The sequence below is a fragment of the Carcharhinus amblyrhynchos genome, chromosome 2 (assembly GCF_965287045.1).
Source record: "Carcharhinus amblyrhynchos chromosome 2, sCarAmb.v2.hapA, whole genome shotgun sequence".
NCBI classification, from domain to species: domain Eukaryota; kingdom Metazoa; phylum Chordata; class Chondrichthyes; order Carcharhiniformes; family Carcharhinidae; genus Carcharhinus; species Carcharhinus amblyrhynchos.
The window spans coordinates 20,429,745-20,449,837 of NC_137325.1; the positions used below are offsets into that span (position 1 = coordinate 20,429,745).

Sequence of the window (20,093 nt, forward strand, 5' to 3'; positions counted from 1 at the left end):
TAGGCTTACATTAACACTGCAATGAAGTTAATGTGAAAACCCCCTAGTCGCCACACTCTGGTACCTGTTTGGGTATGCTGAGGGAGAATTTAGCATGGCCAATGCACCTAACCAGCACCTGTTCTGTTTGTAACACAAGCACTACTACTTGTAACTTGGCCGAACACCAATAAATAAATTTAAACTTAATATTGCCCAATATTGCAGATGTGTGTTTTAAGGCCCATGCCTGAACATTCCTGATGGAAAAAAATTGGAGAGATCAGATGTCATGGCTAAATAGCAAAAATTGTTCCGTCGCTCTTTTTGTCAAAAAAAATTCTTGCCCAATGACCAGATGCTCCAAACTTTTCGACTGTAGAGTTTTACTTCAGATTCACCAAACAACCCAACAATTTGTGGTTTAAATCTTGCAGGGAGAGATTATGCAAAATCACAGCACTGTTTGCCCAGTTTTTACCTTTGCTGAAATAAAACTCATCAATTGTTAGGGTCTGGAACACTCATGAGCTGACAGGGTGTCGAAAAGAGATTCACAAGCAACCTTCAAAATGAAGCTGGATTCACGGAATCCAGGGGTGGCACGGTGGCACCATGGCAAGCACTGCTGCCTCACAGCGCCAGGGACCCGGGTTCGATTCCCGGCTTTGGTCACTGTTTGTGTGGAGTTTACACGTTCTCCCCTTGTCTGTGTGGTTTTCCTCCAGATGCTCTGGTTTCCTCCCACAGTGGGTTAGGTTGATAGACCGTGCTAAATTGTCCCTTACTGTCAGTGACACCAGCAGGGACAAGTGAGAGGGGTTGCAGGAATAGGACCTGGTTGGGACTGTGGTTGGTGCAAACTCGATGGGCCGAATGGCCTCCTCCTCCTGCACTGTAAGGATTCTACGACTCTGTGAAGTACGTAAAATGTAAATACAGACACAGGCTACTTGGTCCAATTGTCCCATGCTTTGTTCCACTTCTCCAACCTTCTCCATGTCACCCTATCTGCATAATCTTCTATCTCTTTGTACCTCATGTAGTTACTTCCCTTTCCCTTATATGTGAAGAACGCCTGAATGGGGATATGCTTCCCACCCGCCAGGGGAATTGTAGTGGGTAGGCAGGGTGGGGGGGGCGGGGGTGTGGATTATGCAAAGGTCCATTAACATTGGACAGGATTTTCTGGTTCTGGGGTGATAGTGGCCGGAAAATCCGGCCCACAGAAAGGTAAAAATTTGAAGGGCTCTGGGAAAAGTGCTGAGGAGTGGAACTATTTGGATGGTTCTTACAAAGACACAGCTTAGGCACAATGGGTCAAACTGCATGGCCTCCTTTGGCTTCAAAGCTTCTTTGAAGCTAATCACACCATATATGATTAGAGGCAGCACGGTGGCAAAGTGGTTAGACAGCGCCAAGGACCAGTGTTTGATTCCAGCCCCGGGTCACTGCCTGTGTGCAGTTTGCGCATTGTCCCCGTGTCCACGTGGGTTTCCTCCGAGTGCTCCAGTTTCCTCCCACAGTCCAAAGATGTCCGATTTAGCGAAGAGGCTAAATTGCCCCTTAGTGTCAGGGGATTAGCAGGTTAAATATGTGGCATTCTAGTGATAGGGCCTGGGTGGATTGTTGTCGGGGGAGGGGGGGGTTCAATGGGCTGAATGGCCTCCTTCTGCACTGTAGGAATTCAATGATTCTGTGATTTGTGGCATGACTGTGACAGTAAGTAAATGGGGTTACGTGGATAAGTCCTGGGTGGGATTGTGGTCGGTGCAGACTCGATGGGCCAAATGGCCTCCTTTTGCTCTGTAGGGATTGTATGATTCTATGGTACGTCATATCGAACTGACAGCCTATTGCGGCCATCAAACCTCCAGGGCAGGTTCCACAGCCTGCAGCTGTAAACTGCATTTAAGGGAAACCCTTCATTATCTCTGTGAAAAATGCAAAAGGATAGACTTGAGTGGATGCATCCTCCACAGCCATAACTCGAATACAAGCGTGTCTGACTGCGACAGGAAACATTTTATATTTCAGGATATTTGCAATTACATTAGAGAATATTCAAGACACGGAACAGAAGGTGAATCATTTCAATGAGCATCCCTAGCTAAGTGAACAAAGTGTAGGAAGCAGATTATTTGTCCATCGACTGGTGTGCGCACATAAGTGAGATTTATTAGTTGAAATGAAGTCGAATGCCGTCAGAAAATGTCAATGGAACGAGTGGGAGCTATAAAGAGAAATAAGCCAATGACCCTAACAAATACTGCAGGCAAATCATCTCCTCCCTGATAATTGGTAACAGTTAAAACAATTAGACTTAGAAAATCATTTCATAATCTAAACAGTCCTTGTCTGCATGAATGGAGGTACATGACTCATCCGCCAGTTTCAATAATGTAAGCTCATTTCCATTCAGAAGCATTGCAATAGATAGGACAAACTCACTGATTCCAGTGAATGCGAATGCAAACTGAATATTGAAGTCATCATGAGCATGCTATTCGCATGTTGGATATAGTAGGGTACGTGATCCTGTATGCGTCACCGATCAAAATATCATTTGGTGACTGCCATTAAACAGCCTTCCAGAGACTTCAGTGAGTGGAAGTGACTTGTGTCCCACTGTAGCGTCAGTCAAGCAGACAAAAGCCAGTTTTGATAGCAATCCTACGTTGAGGAGCTCGAGGGTCTGCTGGAGACTAAGCTTAGAAAGGAATTACCTTATAGCAACAGCAAACAGTTGGTTCCATTCATCTGTTAATCTGATGGGTGCTCAGGACATGACCTATTCACTTCAAACCAAGAGTCTATACATCTGGAGGGAGAAGTAGACACAACATTATTGTTAAGCCAAGCCTACATCCACAAGACTGTACAGTTGAAAGAAAGCACTTTCTCAAAGCCAATTGCACGGAATGGAGACATTCAGAATTTACGCACAGGTAACATAATGGAATCGTCAATCAGGTTTTATTTGTGAGACAGGCTCAATTTCAAAGGAGTGTGGTGCCTTTCAAATTTCCAGAGAGCCAGTCATTTTCTTATTGCTTTCTGCATTTACGCTTTTCCTCCTGGCACGCCTGCTGTCTCCCTCCTTTACTTTCCTCGTTCTTCATCCTGTGCAGGCCCAAACTTCCCTGCTAGTCTCCCATGACAACCTACTACTTCCTGACAGTGAGGTGTGACAGGCGTGGAGTAACTTCATTGCAGTGTTAGTTAAGCCTACTAATCAATAAACTTTAAACTTTCCAGAGGTCCAGCACTAGGATCCTACACCTCGCACTTCTTGCTCAGTTTGGTGGCTGTAAAGCACTTTGAGATGCTTTTATTTGGAAAGGTGCTATGAAAATGCAAATTGCTGCTGATAAATATTCCATCATTCCACTCACTGCACTCCAAAGCAAAAACAGGACACCCTCCCAATCCCACATTGATTTTTCCTCTGTACATTTTTCAGCGGGCTTTAATGTTTCAGTTGCATCTGCGCCAATGCAAACTGCAAGGGATACAAGACACTGAGGTCTAAAGAACACTCTGACTAAAACTGGGTGAGCTTTGTGGGGATGGCTGGAAGAAGGACACAAGTGTTAGCTGGGGGCACTGAGGGGGAGTGGGAAAGAGATCTCTGAGGCCTCAAGGAAAAGAACATTTCTCTTTAACACTTCAATAGAATGAGAAACCGTGAAATCCTTTTTCCAGTTCTCCACAGTGCCTCTTGACTAAACAGCACTCCTGGCTGAGCTGCTCTCTTTTGGAAATCAATGAAAGAAATCCAATTGTGAAGAGTCAAGTGCAATAAACCCCTGGCCAAATCAGACTGGTAACTATTGTGAAGTCTCTGCTCCTATCAAGGATTAATCCCTGGCCAAAAGTGGGTAAGAGCAACTTACTTCAAAGCCACTGGCAATAATGCTGAGTCAACTGAGTTAAAGTAAGAGGCCCAGTGTAGGGTTTCTAACACTACTAGAATATTCTGGAGCCTCCAGGATTTGGGCATTAATCTCTTGGACACTCTTGTGAGCATTCCTGGAGAATTAAAAAAAAAGCTCTATAAATTCTAAAAATGTGCAGGTCAGTTGATTGGCCATGCTAAATTGCTACTTAGAGTTAGTGGAATTAGCTGGGTAAATATGTAGGGATTATGAGGATTGGGCCTGGGTGGGATTGTTGTCAGTGCAGGCTCGATGGGCCAAATGACCTCCTTCTGCATTGTAGGGACTGTATGATTCTATGACATCACTATTTATTTCATCTGAACACTCCCATTTATTGCTTTTAAAAGTACTGGAAATGGGTGAAAAGGCTGTTTGACTGCGTGGAGGCAGGAGGGATCATATTGACCACCTCGGCCCAGTGTGACTTGCCTGTGAAATTGTCATTGGCCTTTCTGGCAGGAAGGCTCAAAGGCAACTGGAAACAACTCTTTAATAAGAGCTGCGAGTCTGAACTTTCTTGGACACAGCATTTTGGGAGTGATTTTTTGTGAGTCTAATCACTTACACAGCAGTCTCCTGAAATGACTGGCTCAAAATGTTCCAAACTGGTGTTACTCAGAGGTCACTGCATGCTGGTGGATTGTGGCATTACTGTATTGAAAGCATTGGCATGATTTCTATCAGAAGTCTCCTCCTTGGATATAATAATTCTTGACACTCCAAGGCATGCGCTTAAAGCAATAATCTCAGCTCCTCAGCCAACTCACCCTTTATGGTAGATGCATAGACAAGGCAGGCGTGCAATGGTATCTCCCTGCTGCAGTTCTTCAAGGCATATTGCACATTCTCCAGTATCTTTACTCAGCACATCCTCTGCAGCAAAAAAAAGGTGCATTACAACAAGGAATTGGGCCATTGCTCATTAATGTGTTAATACTGTTCCAAGTTTCTAACAGCAGAGCCCCAACAGGATGCGTAAGGAGAAGGCCCTGTTAATACATAATTGCACATACAGGATTAACTGCCCCTTAAGTGGATAAGGAACCTGTTCTGCAGGAACTAATGCCACCAATCTCATTAGTACAACCTAATGCTGCTTCATAATACAAAGTTTCATTGAATTAGTTTGTTGAATAACCTCTGCATTCAGAGTACCCTCCTTTCTGTCTTATCAGAATATATATATATATGCATGTGTGTTTGTATGTAATGTGTGTGTGTGTGCATGTGTGTATGTGCATGTGTGCGTGAGTGTGTGCGCGCACACGTGCGTGCATGCGTGCGTGCACATATGTGCGTCCGTGCATATGTGCGTGTGTGCGTCCATGTGCATATGTGTGTGCGTGTCTGTAAGCATGCATGCATGCATGTGCGTGCGAGTGCATGTGTGTAGATGCGCAAGTCCCACTCCAGGGCTACTTGAGCATAAAAATCAAGGCAGGCCCAGTGTGGTACTGAGGGAGCACTGCACTGTTGGAGATGTCGGCCAAAATTCTCCAGTCTTGCACATCCTGTGACTGCTGCCTGCAGGAATGGAGAATTTGGCGCTCAGCCAAATGTCCATTCGCTGCAGCAGGACTGGAGAATCCCAGCCGCAGATGAGGTTGGAAAATCCCGGCCGCCACATTTTGGATGAACAAACAAATGGAGGCGTGTCTGCCTGTGTGCTCAGGGTGGTGCTATTTCAAGATAAGAGGAATTTCTCAGGTGCCCTGATCAATATTTATTCCTCAATCAATATTGTAAAAACAGATTATGTGGTCATCACATTGCTGCTTGTGGGAATTTTGTAATGCGTAGGTTGGCTTACTGCATCTCCTACATTACAACAGGCCAGGATTCTCCCATCCTATCCGTGGCGGGTTTAGTGGCGGGGGTTTAGTGCTGGTGCCAGAGGACTGAGCGGGAGCCAAAAAGCCAGAAATCCGCCAGCCTAAAACCACGCTGCAATTCTCCCAAAGGTGGGCTTTCCCGCTGGATGGTGTTTGAATGCATTTGCGCCCCTTGAATGCTCATTAAAACAGCGGCCTGCCGGCATCCCATCAGGCCTATCAATCTTGCGTCACGCCAGCGTAAAGTTATGTCGGTTTAAAACCCAGTTGCTAATGAGTGGCATGCACAAGGTGGCTCACAGTTCATGAGAGACTTTGAGGTGAGCGCAACATCTTTCTGCCCAAGTGCAGCACTGCTCCTGATCCACTCTGCTGGTTCCCGCCTCTATCTCCATGCTGATCTGGTCTTCATTGACCACACTGTGCTGCTGGACCTATGGACCCCCCTGCATACTATCACATACCTTCTTCACCATTCTGTCCACCTGAGACTCCACTTACAAGGAGCTAAGACCATGTATCCCTAGATCTCTTTGTTCTGTAACTCTCCCCAACACTCCACCATTAACTGAGTAAGTCTTGCCCTGGTTCAGTCTACTAAAATGCATCACCTCGTATTTGTTTAAATTAAACTCCATCTGCCATTCGTCAGCCCACTGGCCCAATTGATCAAGATCCCGTTGCAATCGGAGATAACTTTCTTCACTGTCCACTATGCTACCAATCTTGCTGTCATCTGCAAACTTACTAAAGATGCCCCCTATATTCTCACCCAAATCATTAATATAAATGACAAATAACAGTGGGTCCAGCACTGATCCCTGAGGCACACCGCTGGTCACAGGCCTCCAATTTGAAAAACACCTCTCTACCCCTCTGGCTTTTACCAAGAAGCCAATTTTGTATCCATTTAGGTACCTCAGCCTGGATCTGTGAGATTTAACTTTATGCAACAATCTACCATGCAGTTCATCCAAACTCTCCTCATACCTCAAATCCTTCAGACCAGGAAACATCCTGGTAAACCTTCTTTGCACTCTCTCCAAGGCATGAAAAACACTACATAAATGCAAACCTTCTAGATGTAAACTTGTGTGCACACAAGGGAGGGGAGAGATCAGTTTAGGGGTAACATCTTGCTCCATGTATTAACCGGTATAGTAAGAGTTAACTGTTTCTTCTGTGGGGCCAACGCAAGTCACAATCTGCCTGAGACTTGATTTACATCTCAGCCTTTTGCATTGCATTTAAATTCCACCAGCTGCCACGGTGGGATTTGAACCCGTGTGTTACTCATCCAAGGGCCCTCCGGAAGCAGCCATTGCAGCAGCAAAGCGGCTGTGGAGCACTTGTTTCAGCAATTAGCCAAACAGCTTGACAAGACGGCACCAGCAGAGGGGGCCGGCTCTCTCGGTTTTGTGCTGGGGAGCTCAGGTCACATTCAGCAGCACGACTTTGAAAGCCGCGGGGAAAGCGAACCAAACGAGACAAATGTATTCAGGGAGTCACTGATACTAAACCTGCCAGGTATCTGCAATAGGACGTGACTGACTAACCAGTCACAGAGAAACCAGACGCTGGACTCAGAATCACTATCCGTAAAGGAATACAACATGATAAAGCTTTAAAGAAGCTTTTTTTAACCATTACTTTTCCATTCAAATTAGCTATTCCAACAAAAACGTACATTTGTATAGCCCCTAAAGAGTACAATGCCCCAAAGACCTGCACAGTAGCATAAGCAGACAAAATGTATTGTTCGGCCACGTAAAGGGGTATTATTAGAGCAAGCAACCAAAAGCTGAATCAGAGAGGGATGTATTAAAGCGCACCTGAAAAGAAGAGAGAGGTAGTGAGTTGTGTCAATTATACAATTAGATAGTGGGGAAATGGTGGCGTCCTGGTAATGTCAATCCAGTAGACCCAGAGTAATATTCAGGGGACATGGGTTCAAATCCCACCATGGCAGCTGGTGGCATTTAAATTCAATGAACAAGGCTGGAACGTAAATCCAGTCTCAGCAAATGTGACCATGAAACTATCATCAATTGTTGTTAAAAAAAAATACCTGGCACATTGCTCAGAGAAGGAAATTTGAGTTATTATTGTCACATGCATTAGTATACAGTGCAAAGTATTGTTCCTTGTGCACCAACAGACAAAACATACCATTCATAAAGAAGAAAAGGAGAGAGTGCAGAATGTAGGGTTACAGTCATAGCTAGGGTGTGGAGAAAGATCCATCTGGCTTAGGCTGGCCTACATGTACTCCAGTGTGGCTGATTCTGAGCTGCCCCCTGGAATGGCCAGCCAGGCACTTAATACAAGGGCAATAAGGCCAGGATAAGATACGCTGGCCTTGACAGTGCTGCCCACATTTCATGATAGAATAAAGAAAAAATAGGAGGGGGGGGTGGGGGGGGGCAGGATTTTCTGGCCTCACTCTTCCCGAATCTGTAAAATCCCATCCGAGGTCAACGGACCTTGTCATGGTCCGTCCCTTGCCAGGTCCGATTCCTGTGGCGGCGACTCGGTAAATTTCCGGCCGAGGTGTAGCGAGGAACTTCTTGAGTTTAAGGCCTAAATGACTAAAAGCTTGGCCAGCAGTGGTGGCGTGTGAAGGATACCTGGGGATGCACAAGACGTCCGAATAGGAGGAAATGCAGAGTCTGCGAAGGGCAGTGGGAGACTACACAGACATGGAGGGGGCAAAGCTAGGGAACGATTTCAAAATGAGGATGGCTGGGCCAGGAGCTGTTGAAGATCCAGGGATGATGAGAGAATGGTACTTCGATCAAATTATAAGGTAGTCAGCGGAATACCATAGCCTTTTAAGGGTGTAAGCTTTGTGCGAAGGATTTTCACTGGTAATTTTCTATTGGGGATGAGCTATTTCTGTTCAGTAGGCCCAATTTCAGGCCCTATTATTAAGGCAGATTCCAGGTTTCTTCGCTTCAACTCTAGATGTCGTTCTTGGCCTTGGTTCTGTGGCAGGTGGCTCAGTGTAGGATGGAATGGCCTGCTCCCACCAAACAGGAGTGGAGCAGGTTTTGACTGGGCTTGACCTGTTTCACCAGTTGAGCTGCTGAACTGAGCGGTTTAGTGAGGTGGTGAGATCACGCCAATCCCCGCCAGGGAAGATCAAAAAATAAAACAATCGTTGCGCTGTTCACTTACTTCATGCACATCACAGGCAGATGTTTAGGTTACAGTAACTGCTCAGCTCTTTACTGTACATCTCTCTTGCACGCAAATTGGCTTGTCTCAGTTGTGGATTAAAACTCAGATGAATCAGCAGATCCAGTTGTAAATTCTGCTGCTGAAGATATTAATATAAGCGGAGACCACTAAGTGTGGTTACACGCATTTATTCCCATTACATCGGCACTTCAAACCACCGCCAGCTTAATGACTAAACGTCTTGTGGCTTTTCTTTGCCTTTTGTCTTTAAAGGCCCTCATTTTAACCTCAGAGACTTTGAAAAGGTTTTTGAATTCACATGGACGTTCAAGGACACAGTCAGTATAACAGTCACACGGTCCCTCGTACATCACCGTCACTGGAACTTACAACCCAGTCCCTACTAAGCCTTTCAATTACACTACATCTTTGTAACATGTCAAGACATATTCCAGCAATAAGGAGGCCAATCTGCCCCTCAATTCTGTACTCCACCATTCAGTTAAACCACGGTTAATCTGAGAGTCAAAGCCATTTACTAACCTCTGATATTCTTCATACATTTAACTAACAAAAATCCATCATTTTAAGTCTGCGAGTACTGTATTTTGTATGTGCATATAATATATATGTGTGTGTATTGTGTGTATGTGTATATGTATATATACATGTATATATATGTGTGTGTGTATTGCATATATATGTACATATGTATAATGTCAGTGTATATGTGCATATGTATTGTGTACTGTGCGTATATATATCTTCATATATGTGTATTGTATGTGTATATGTGTCTATTGTGTGTGTATTGTTTGCATAATGTGTATAGCATGTGTATAGTGTGTGTATATGTGTCTATAGTGCGTGTATGGTGTGTGTATTGTGCATGTACAGTGCATGTATGTGTGTGTGTATAGGGGTGGGGTTTTCCAGCCGTTCCTGCCAGCGGGATTCCTGGTAGTGGAGAGTGCAAACAACTCAAAACCCCTTTGACAGTGGTGGACCGGACAATCCTGCTGCTGGACAATGAAGGACTGTCTCTGCCATTAAACACACTGAGGGGGAGGGGGCAGAAAATCCCACCCAGTGTCAGTGTGTGTTGAATGTAATGGGGGGAGGTTACTGCACATACTAACGACTATCTGGGGTATACAAGATTTCTTAGCTTCAAGCATCTCCCAAATGTTCCACTCAGAATAATAGCCTGGGCCAGACATTAGGGGACATGTTGCCAAGACACTGACTAGGATAAGTGCCTCGTATGGTACAATTAAGCATAAATTGGCCTTGGGGGTAGTGCAGAAAGATCGATTGCTAGGACAGGTTGTACAAATGCAGCTTGTGTTTTCTTGCATTTGGAGGACTAGCTGGCGATCTCACTGGGTAATCTCAATTAGCGCGGGATGGTGGGGTAATGAGAATGGATACATCAGGGGGATCGATGGCAATCTTGTGTGCGTGGGGCAGTGAGAGATCATGTGATGAAAACTCCAGGAAGACGCCCAACCGAGGTGGGGCTGCAGTGCTGTCAAAGCACTGCTCAATTATGTTAAAGTTTTGGCATCACCACAGTGCAGAAGAGCATCTTACACAAGGTCATCCTAATCCATAGGCCCACTTCAGTTCAGTGCATTGAGTGGAATTAAAAAGCGGAACTGGGCCTGCAACATTCACTTTGAAAACGTTTCGTTTCTGCTTTGTCTCAAGTAGAATGGAGTGGGACAATTAAAAAAAAAGCAAATGTCAAACACTCTCTTTTCTCTCTTTCAGCTCATTTCCTGTAAGCTTTGCAAAAGAAGAGGAACCAGCCTGGTGAAAGTAAATGCGTTTGGCTTAAAAATAGACAACCGTAGCTTGAGAGCGGTAGTCAAAATCTCAGGAATCAGTTTTAACATCTCGTCAGAAAGACTGCAGAACCAAAATAAGATAAAAACGTGACAGAAGGCCATTCAGCCCAGCAAACCCATCCCTTCCTAGGCCTGACTCCCTAATCAGAGATTCTTCCCTCCCAACCATCTTGGCCCTGGTCTTTATATCACTGCAGCTGCCCAGTTTAGTGAGAATATTGTTTAGTGCCCAGGCAGTTGAAAACAATATCAACAAACCCAAAGATATCGTGGAGCAGGCTAAAACAGCGGTCACAGTGCACACTGATTTTGATATTACTTATCTTCATAGCATGGGCCTGTTCCCTGGCTGCTTTTGAACTAACCACTGCATTATTGATGCCACAATTGCAATGCTGCGATAAGGGACCTACACAAAAAAGCTCAAATAAAACCTAGATGAGAAAGAAAAATTAAATTCATTCATGGAACATGGGCAGCGCTGGGTGGGTCAGAATCTATTCGCCCATGAACTGAGTGGCTTGCTAGGCCACTTCAGAAAGTATTGTTGTGGCTCTGGAGTCACATGCAGGCCAGACCAGATAAGGATGGCAGATTTCCTTCTCTAAAGGACATTAGTGACCCAGCTGGGTTTTACCAACAATCAGCAATGGTTTCTTGGCCGTCAGTAGATTCTTAATTCCAGATATTTTTTATTGAATTCAAATTCCACCATCTGCTGTGGTGGGATTCGAACCCAAGTCCCCACAACATTAGCTGTGTTTCTGGATTAATAGTCTAGCAATAACACCACCAGGCCATTGCCTTCCGGTTAGTTCAATTCAATTTCAATTTCAAACTGGATTATCTCTGCTGAATGCAGAATTTTTGGAATTCCCAAAAAAAAATTCCTTGTGATTTTCAATTCTTTTTAACAAAGAACCATTTTTAGCTTTCCCGCCATTCATGTTCTCCCCCCACCCCAACCTTATCTCAATTCTCCAAAAGATAATAGTCAACCTTTGTTGGCCAGTTGTATCAGGCTTGTTTCAGTTGGTAGTTCTCTGGTCTCCCAGTCAGAAGGTTATGGGTTCAAGCCCGAACTTTAGAGCACATAATCTAGGCTGATACTACAGTACCGTAAAGTGAGCAAGTGCAGCACTATCAAAGACTTGGATGACAAGCACTCGTGGTTGTGAGGTCCCCTTTGCCATTGCCGGGGGATATAACAGATCTCAAAAGGGCAGCACAGTGGTTAGCGTTGCTGCCTCACAGCGCCAGGGGCCCAGGTTCAATTCTGGCCTCGGGTTACTGTCTGCGTGGAGTTTGCACATTCTTCCCATGTCTGCGTGGATTTCCTCCAGGTGCGCCCGTTTCCTCCTACCGTCTAAAGATGCGCGTGTTAAGTGGATTGGCCGTGCTAAATTGACCCTAGTGTTTGGGAGATCAGCGGTGTAAATGTGTGGGGTTACGGGAATAGGGCCTGGGTGGGATTGTGGTTGGTACAGGCTCAATGGACCAAATGGCCTAGTTCTACACTGTAGGGATTCTGATTCTATGAATTGAATTCAAATGATAGGGAGGCGATGGCCTAGTGATATTACCACTAGACTATTAATCCAGAGACTCAGCTAATGTTCTGAGGATCCGGCTTCGAATCCCGCCGCAGCAGATGGTGGAATTTGCTATTTTGAAGTGGAGGAGGGGGATTCTTCCCCATGTGCTGATCAATGTTTCAGTTTATTTATTAGTGTCACAAATAGGCTTACGTTAATGCTGCAATGAGGTTACTGTGAAAATCCCCTAGTCGCCACATTCCAGCACCTGTTCAGGGAGAATTTAGCATGGCCAATGCACCTAACTAGCGCATCTTTTGGACTGTGGGAGGAAACCGGAGCACTTGGAGGAAACCCACACAGACATGGGGAGAACATGCAGACTCCGCCACAGACAGTTACCCAAGCCGAGAATCGAGCCTGGGTCCTTGCGCTGTGAGGCAGCAGTGCTAGCCAGTGTGTCACCGCGCTGCCCACATTTATTTCTCAATCACTGCTGGGCGCACACACATCCTGGCACATTGCCACCAAGCCATCTTCCCACCATTCCTCCCTTGCCAGGAAGTACATTAGCACAATGAGGGAATTGAAAACAAAACACCTGCCAAGGTGGCATTGCTGGAAACAATATGCACAGCACTGCGCCAACTCACAACAGGGAGAGGGAAAGTACCTGAACGGTGCTCATGTTACATATTGATCTTGGAAACTCCATTACATTAATAGCGCAGGCGTGTTGTCTAACCGGTTTCAAACTAAACACTACTTCATTGATCCTTTTATGTAAATTCAGGGAAACTGTGATGCACAAGGGAAGGCTGGAGACTGGACAACATCTTGAGGTTCCATAACATCTTCACTAAGCAAACTGGTTCCACAAAACAGAAAAAAATAAGTATTTCATTCCTCCGCCCTCTCACTGCAATCCAATCAACACTGAGGGTGAAGTCTGGATCCAGTGTTTGGCATCTTTGAGATTACCGGTGGGGGGGTCAAGGTCTGGAAGTCACAGTTCTCGCCTGCAAAAATGCGACATTGGATCTTGCCCACTCCTCACCAGTGATGTTGTGGGTCTGACCCTGCTTTTAATATCATTGAACTAACCCCCCCTCCCCCCTCTCTCCTCACCATGTCTTCAAGCTGTGATGTCACACCGGCTTAGAAGTTCACAGAGACATGAACCGCTCGTGGGGGTCTGCTGGGGGCACAAAGGTAAGTACAGGCCGTAGGGGATGAGGGACATGGTCAGGCGGTTCCCTGACAATGCCCACTGGTACAGGTTGGCATCAGTGCCAGCCTGGCATTGCCAACCAGTGCCAAGGGGCAGGCCCCAGTGGGTGCCTCAAGTGGCAGCCTGAATGGAGATGGGGTTAACGCAGCTATGGTTGTGGGCTGGGAGTGGCGCAAAGAGCCGGGGATGGCAGCTCCGGCTGTGGGGGGAAAGGGGCTGATAATGGCTGGGAAGGGAGGGGTAGTCAGAATGAATGTTTGCTCTGATTGGGGGTGGAGAGAGTAACCCCTTGAGGCCTCAGTGATGGGGTGGGAAGCGTTTTATTCTTATTGTTATCGGGGCACGGGTTTTGCCAGCAGGTTTAAGCCCCCCTCCTCTATGATGGTGTAGATCACGCCCCCTTGATTTTTTGGACAGAGTGTGGCAGAATCTGGAGAGAAAACTAATAGGTTTCTCTGGAGAGAAATACAACAGTTTTTTCATTGAAAATAACAGTGCCTTTTTTTTGGTAAGATTTCGCCCTATAGTTTTTCCTCCTTTAGTGAGCACCTATCTGATCCAGCAGATGGAATCTGATTACCGGAACTTCACCGCTGTCATCTAAATCCAACACTGCATCATTTTTTCCATTAAGAAAATATCCCTTTTTCTAGGGCAATCAAATTACAAATGAACCTCGACAGAGTAAAATCTCGATGTAACCCACTGTCTGGCTCTGGTAATAAAAAGCAAATCACATTCTGCATGACTCTAATCTCTTCAACTGAGGTCACGGGCCAACCTGGTTATGAATTTCATCAAGTTGTATAATTCCTGCAACACTTACGTATCATAAAGTAATCCTTCAAACAAGTCTATCTCTTGACCTGAAGAACACCTAATTCACTCCAATGGTGCTTAATCGCACTAATATGAAATAAGAGAATTACATGGAATTTATAGTATCGAAACAGGCCTTTCAGCCCCACTGCTCTATATTGGCAGTTATGCTCTTCGCAAGCCTCCTCCTGTCTCTCTTGATCTAACTCCATCCACATACCCATAGGGTGGCACAGTGGTTAGCATTGCTGCATCACAGTGCCAGAGTCCCAGGTTCAATTCTGGCCACGGGTCACTGTCTGTGTGGACATTCTCATTCACCCAGTGAGTGGGTGGGTTCCCTCTGAATGCTCTGGTTTCCTCCCACAGTCCAAAACTGTGCGGGTTAGGTTGATTGGCCTTGAGAAATTGACCGTAGGATCAGCTTTGAGAAATTGACCCTAGGATCAGGGGGATTAGCAAGCCAAATATATGGGGTTACGGGAATGGGGCCTGGGTGGGATTGTGGTTAGTGCAGACTCGATGGGCTGAATGGTCTCCTTCTACACTGCAGGGATTCAATGATTATGCCCTTCACAACCCTCCTCCTGTCTCTCTCCATCTAATTCCATCTGCGTATCCTTCTATTTTCTTTCTCCCTTGTGTATACTTCTACTGGTAGCAAGTTCCAATTGTCTCATTCTCAAAGATGATGATTTTCCCAAATTACCTTGCTGGATCTACTGTGGTTATTTTATATTTATGGCCTCTGGTTGCAGTCTCCCTTAAAACAAAAACATCCTCTATAGGCTTGCCCTATCAAACCCCTTTTATAATTCCAAAAAACCTCTGATAGACCACATCATCTGTTCTTTCCCAGTAAGAGCCGTAGCTTGTTCAGCCTTCCCTGGTAAATATAACCTCGCAGTTCTGATCTCATCCATTCACAAAATACCCACAGTGCAGAAGGAGGCCATTTGGCCCATCAAGTCTGCACCGACTCTCGGAGAGAGCATTTTATTCAGGCCCACTCTCACTCTATCTCCGTAACCCCACATATTTATCCCGCTAACTCCCCAAAACTGCTCATCTTGGGACACTAAGGGGCAGTTTAGCATGACCAATCCACCTAACCTGTACATCTTTGGGGTGTGGGAAGAAACCAGAGCACCCAGAGGAAACCCACTCAGACACAGGGAGAATGTCTGAACTCCACACAGACCGACACCCGAAGCTGGAATTGAATATGATAGTATTTATGGAATGTGGGATATTTATCAATATCTCTTTTGAAAGATGTTCGGATCTCTGTTTCAACTACTTCCAGTGGCACTTTATGCTCAAACTCATAGGATCATAGAATAATAGAATCCTGAGTTTCGGCCCATTGAGTCTGCACCAACAACAATCCCAACTAGGCCCGCTCCTCATAACCCCACACATTTATTCCATTAGTCCCCTTGACACTAAAGGGCAATTTAGTATGGCCAATCAACCTAACCATCTTTGGACTGTGGGAGGAAACCGGAGCACCCGGAGGGAGAACGTGCAAACTCCACACAGACAGTGACCAGGTTCAATTCTGAATTGGTGCTGTGAGGCAGTAGTACGAACCACTGTGCCACCATGCCACCCTCTGAAAAGATATTTCTCCCAAAATTTCTATCCTACACAGAATCAGAAGTTCAGAGAGGGTGGCACGGTAGCACGATGGTTAGCACTGTTGCTTTACAGCTTCAAGGACCTGGGTTTGATCCCTGGCTTGGGTCACTATCTGTGTGGAGTTTGCACATTCTCCTCCTGTCTGCAGTTTCCGGTTTCCTCCCACAGTCCAAAGATGTGCAGGTTAGGTTGATTGGCCATGCAAAAATGCCCCTGAGTGTCCTGAAATGCGTAGGTTAGAGGGATTAGTGGGTTAATATGTAGGGATATGAGTGGGATTGTGGTTGGTGCAGACTCATGGGCCAAATGGCCTCTTTCTGCACAGTAGGGTTTCTATGATTCTATTTGCTGAACATCTTGGGGTCAAAAGCAGGATAAGCTCGCCAGCAGTTAAAAATGGCAACAGTATAAAGCAATTCTCAAGCATTGCACCACAATGCACCACAATAAATAGTATCATAAACCTCTTGGGGCTGTGTTATTTATCCACTGCACTTATGACCTGAGTTTTCCATCCTCCAGTGAAGAGATTTACATCAGCACAGACAGCCTGCTTCACAGTGTAAGAGCCAAGCCAGATTGCTAGGATTACAACTGCACAGTATAGAATGATGCTGTGTGCTTACTCTCCGCATAAACAAATGTAATCAAATATAGTTCTGGCTGTACACAGACCCAGAGTTCCTGGAATAGCCCAAAACTGCAATTTGCAACTGTCAATTATAACCAGCTGTGTTCCCGGAACAGGTCCCCCACCACCCCCCCCCCCCCTCCAACCATCCCATCCCATCAACTTTCCCATACACTGCAACCGACTTTCTATCATCAACACCTCAGGGGGCACCTTTTGTAAAAACTGGTTGACAATACCAGTCTCGTAAAGTTAGGACTTCCCCTGTTTCGCCAGCACTCTTGGCAAATGAGTCCTTCTTGGAGTTGGAGCCGAAGACTCTGGATACTTCTGATTTATTTACCTGGATAGTTAATGAAGAATTGTTCATAGAATCCCTACTGTGCAGAAGGAGGCCATTTGGCTCTTCGAGTCTGCACTGACCACAATCCCAGCCAGGCTCTATCCCCATAGCCCCCACACATTTACCCTGTTAATCCCCCCGATCCTAAAAAGCATTTTGTCATGGCCAATCAACCTAACCCACACATCTTTGGACTGTGGGATGAAACTGGAGCATCCGGAGGAAACCCAGGCAGATGGCTTGGTTGACTGACTGGTGATGTTCCCAAGTATCTGCTGCTCTTGTCCTTCTAGATGGTAGTGGTCATGAACTTCTAGATGGTAGTAGTCATGAGTTTGAACTCATGAACTTCTAGATGGTAGTGGTCATGAGTTTAAGGAACCTTGGTAAGTTCCTGCAGTGCATCTTGTGGATGGTACATATTGCTGCCACTGTTCATCAGTGGTGGAAGGATTGAATGTCTGTAATCAAGCAGGCTGCTTTGTCATGGACAACGTTGAGCTTTTTGAGAAGGACAGGACTTCAAGACAGGAATTCATCTCGACAAAAACTGTGCGTGATCACTCCTACCGATGCTGTCATGGACAGATGCATCTGCAGCAGGCAAGTTGGTGAAGATGAGGTCAAGTATCTGTTTTCCCCCTTGTTGGTTCCCTCACCGCCAAGTCGGTCTGTGGTGGTACTACCAACCACCTTTAGTGATAGGCATTGAATCCCCTACCCAGAGTACATTCTGTGCCCTGCCACCTTTAAGGGCTTCCTCTAAGCGGTGTTCAACATGGAGGAGAACTGATTCATCAACTTAGGGGGGACAGTATGTGGTTATCAGCAAGAGGTTTCCTTGTCTGTGTTTGCCGTGATGCCAGGGGACTTCATGAGGTCTGGAGTTGCTGTTCAGGACTCCCAGGGCAACTCCCTGCCGATAGTCTACTACTGTGCCACCACCTCTACTGGGTCCATCTTGAGGGTGAGTGGGACATAATCCCAAAAAAGAGAGTCCTAACAGCTTCATGGAAAATGTGGAGAAAGATATGTAAAATGCTTGAATTTAGTTAACATCCTTTGTGTAAAAGAGGTTAGCACGGGCTCAGTGGTAATGCTGTCACGCCTGATGCCTGACATTTCCAGAGTTACCCGTTTTGAGGTTGACCAAGAAACCTGTGGTTTAGTCCAAGGCTTGTTGACAAAGCACCAGCTAGTTGTAAACAGGTTAGAACTGTGCTATCGGCTTACTGAGGGCCCTGCTGGGTTGTGGGGAAGTTACACAAGGCCCTGGCATGCCTCCAGTTAAATGTTGTTTGTGGCTTCCCAAATCTACAGCTGTGTGAATGCAGAGAGACGTCCCCCAGCCAAGAATGCAGCTGCACTAGCTGGACATAGAGTTCTGTCGGTCATCAGAAGGGTCCAGATGTTCTTCATGACAGGGCCAAACCACTGGTCAACATTGGAGTTGATTTAGGGTTGTTTTCAGTGTTAGGATCATCCACACTGGTTGGATGCATTCCCCTAAAGCTTTCCAACTGCCCCGTCTGGTCGAATAGCCTTCGCTTGCTGTCTCCAATATTTTTCAAACTGATAAATAGTGATTAAAGAAAATGGGGAAAAGGGGACATCTTTTTTATTTTAAGCACTCCTGTGGTTTTGCACAGATTCCCCACAGTGCAGAAGGAGCCACTTAACCCATCGAGTCTGCACCGACTCTCTGACAAGAGTATCTTACTCAGGCCCTTTCCCTCACCCTATCCTGTAACCCCACACATTTAACATGGCTAATTCATCAAACCGACACATTTTGGGCAACTTAGCATGGCTAACCAACCCAACTTGCACAACTTTGGAGTGAGAGAGGAAACCGGAACACCCAGAGAAAACCCACGCAGACACGGGGAGAATATGCAAACTCCACACAGTCACCCAAGGGTGGAATTGAAGCCAGGTCCCTGGCGCTGTGAGGCAGCAGTGTGCCACCGTGATGCCCCAGCTTTCAGAGTTGCTCATGGCAATGTTTAGAAGAAAAATCTTTAATTCCTGGAGTTTCCAGGAGAATCCTGGAGGGTTGCCAATCCTATTCAGTGCAGAAGTATGAGTGACTAGAGCAAGAATTTTTAATACAGTGAGAGGAGGAGATTTCTCAGATAGCTGGGAGAAGGCAATTCAGCAACAAGGAATATGAGTCAGAAAGATCTCAGTCAATGGCCCTGACCATGTGCAATGGATGCCCACAGGTTGTAAAGACCATTTTGATGGCTACCAATCACTAGAGAAAATGATACCGACTACAAATAATGAGGATGACTCGCATTGTAGAAGAGCATAGATATTTTAACAAGGGATCATAGAACAAGCGTTATTTCAATGTACACATTGTGTAAATGCAGTGTGCACCCACACAGAAGGGAAAAGCAGCAAAAAAAAGAATACTGGTCTTGTGATACTTTAAAATGAAACACCAGTAAAATGGGAAGATAAGATTACTCGTCCTTTTTTTTGCCTATTGGATAGCTGACTGTTTGCTACTGAGCTGTCTCTGGTTGCAATTTTAGCTGTGTCCTCCAAATTTATCACCAGGTAACTGATGACTATGCAAGCAAACGACATTGGTTTGTACTCTACGCTGAGTTTGAGGTGATAGATGAGGCTGAGAGCTCATCACATGCTACCAGGCTCAAAGCAGCCACAGCAACTCCAATGCTTGCCCACTGCCAGTAGGGTGCGCATACCTTTACGTTAGCACATAAACAGGATCACTGGCTGGAATTTTACCATCCCGCCCGCCACGGGAATAGGAACGGGCGAGGGGCAGAGCATGGAAAGCTCCGTTGACCTTAGGCAGGATTTTACAGTTTCGGGATAAGCGAGGCCATAAAATAACACCCACAATGTCAACAATGTGCAGGTGGAAAGGTCATACTTTGAAACAATCACAAAATCAAACTGTACCAGAACTGATACAAAATGGTCATGCCCACATGAGAACGGGATTATAGCCACAAGATATAAGAGCAGAAGATATAAGAGCCTGTCCTGGTCCCTCCATGCCGACACTATAGTTAAAAAAGCCCACCAACGCCTCTACTTTCTAAGAAGACTAAGGAAATTTGGCACTACACC

General features: G+C 45.7%; 1 protein-coding gene across 1 annotated transcript in view; it reads right to left on the minus strand.

Annotated features, from left to right (window-relative positions):
- znrf2b (zinc and ring finger 2b) overlaps positions 1-20,093 on the minus strand; it is a 174,686-nt gene that overhangs the window by 2,001 nt on the left and 152,592 nt on the right. Inside the window, exons 3-4 of the mRNA XM_080203303.1 lie at positions 4,688-4,793; positions 2,706-2,800 (exon numbers count right to left, since the gene is read on the minus strand). Of these exons, the coding sequence (XP_080059429.1) occupies positions 2,743-2,800; positions 4,688-4,793 (164 nt within the window). The 3' untranslated portion in view covers positions 2,706-2,742. The remainder of the gene's footprint in view (positions 1-2,705; positions 2,801-4,687; positions 4,794-20,093) is intronic.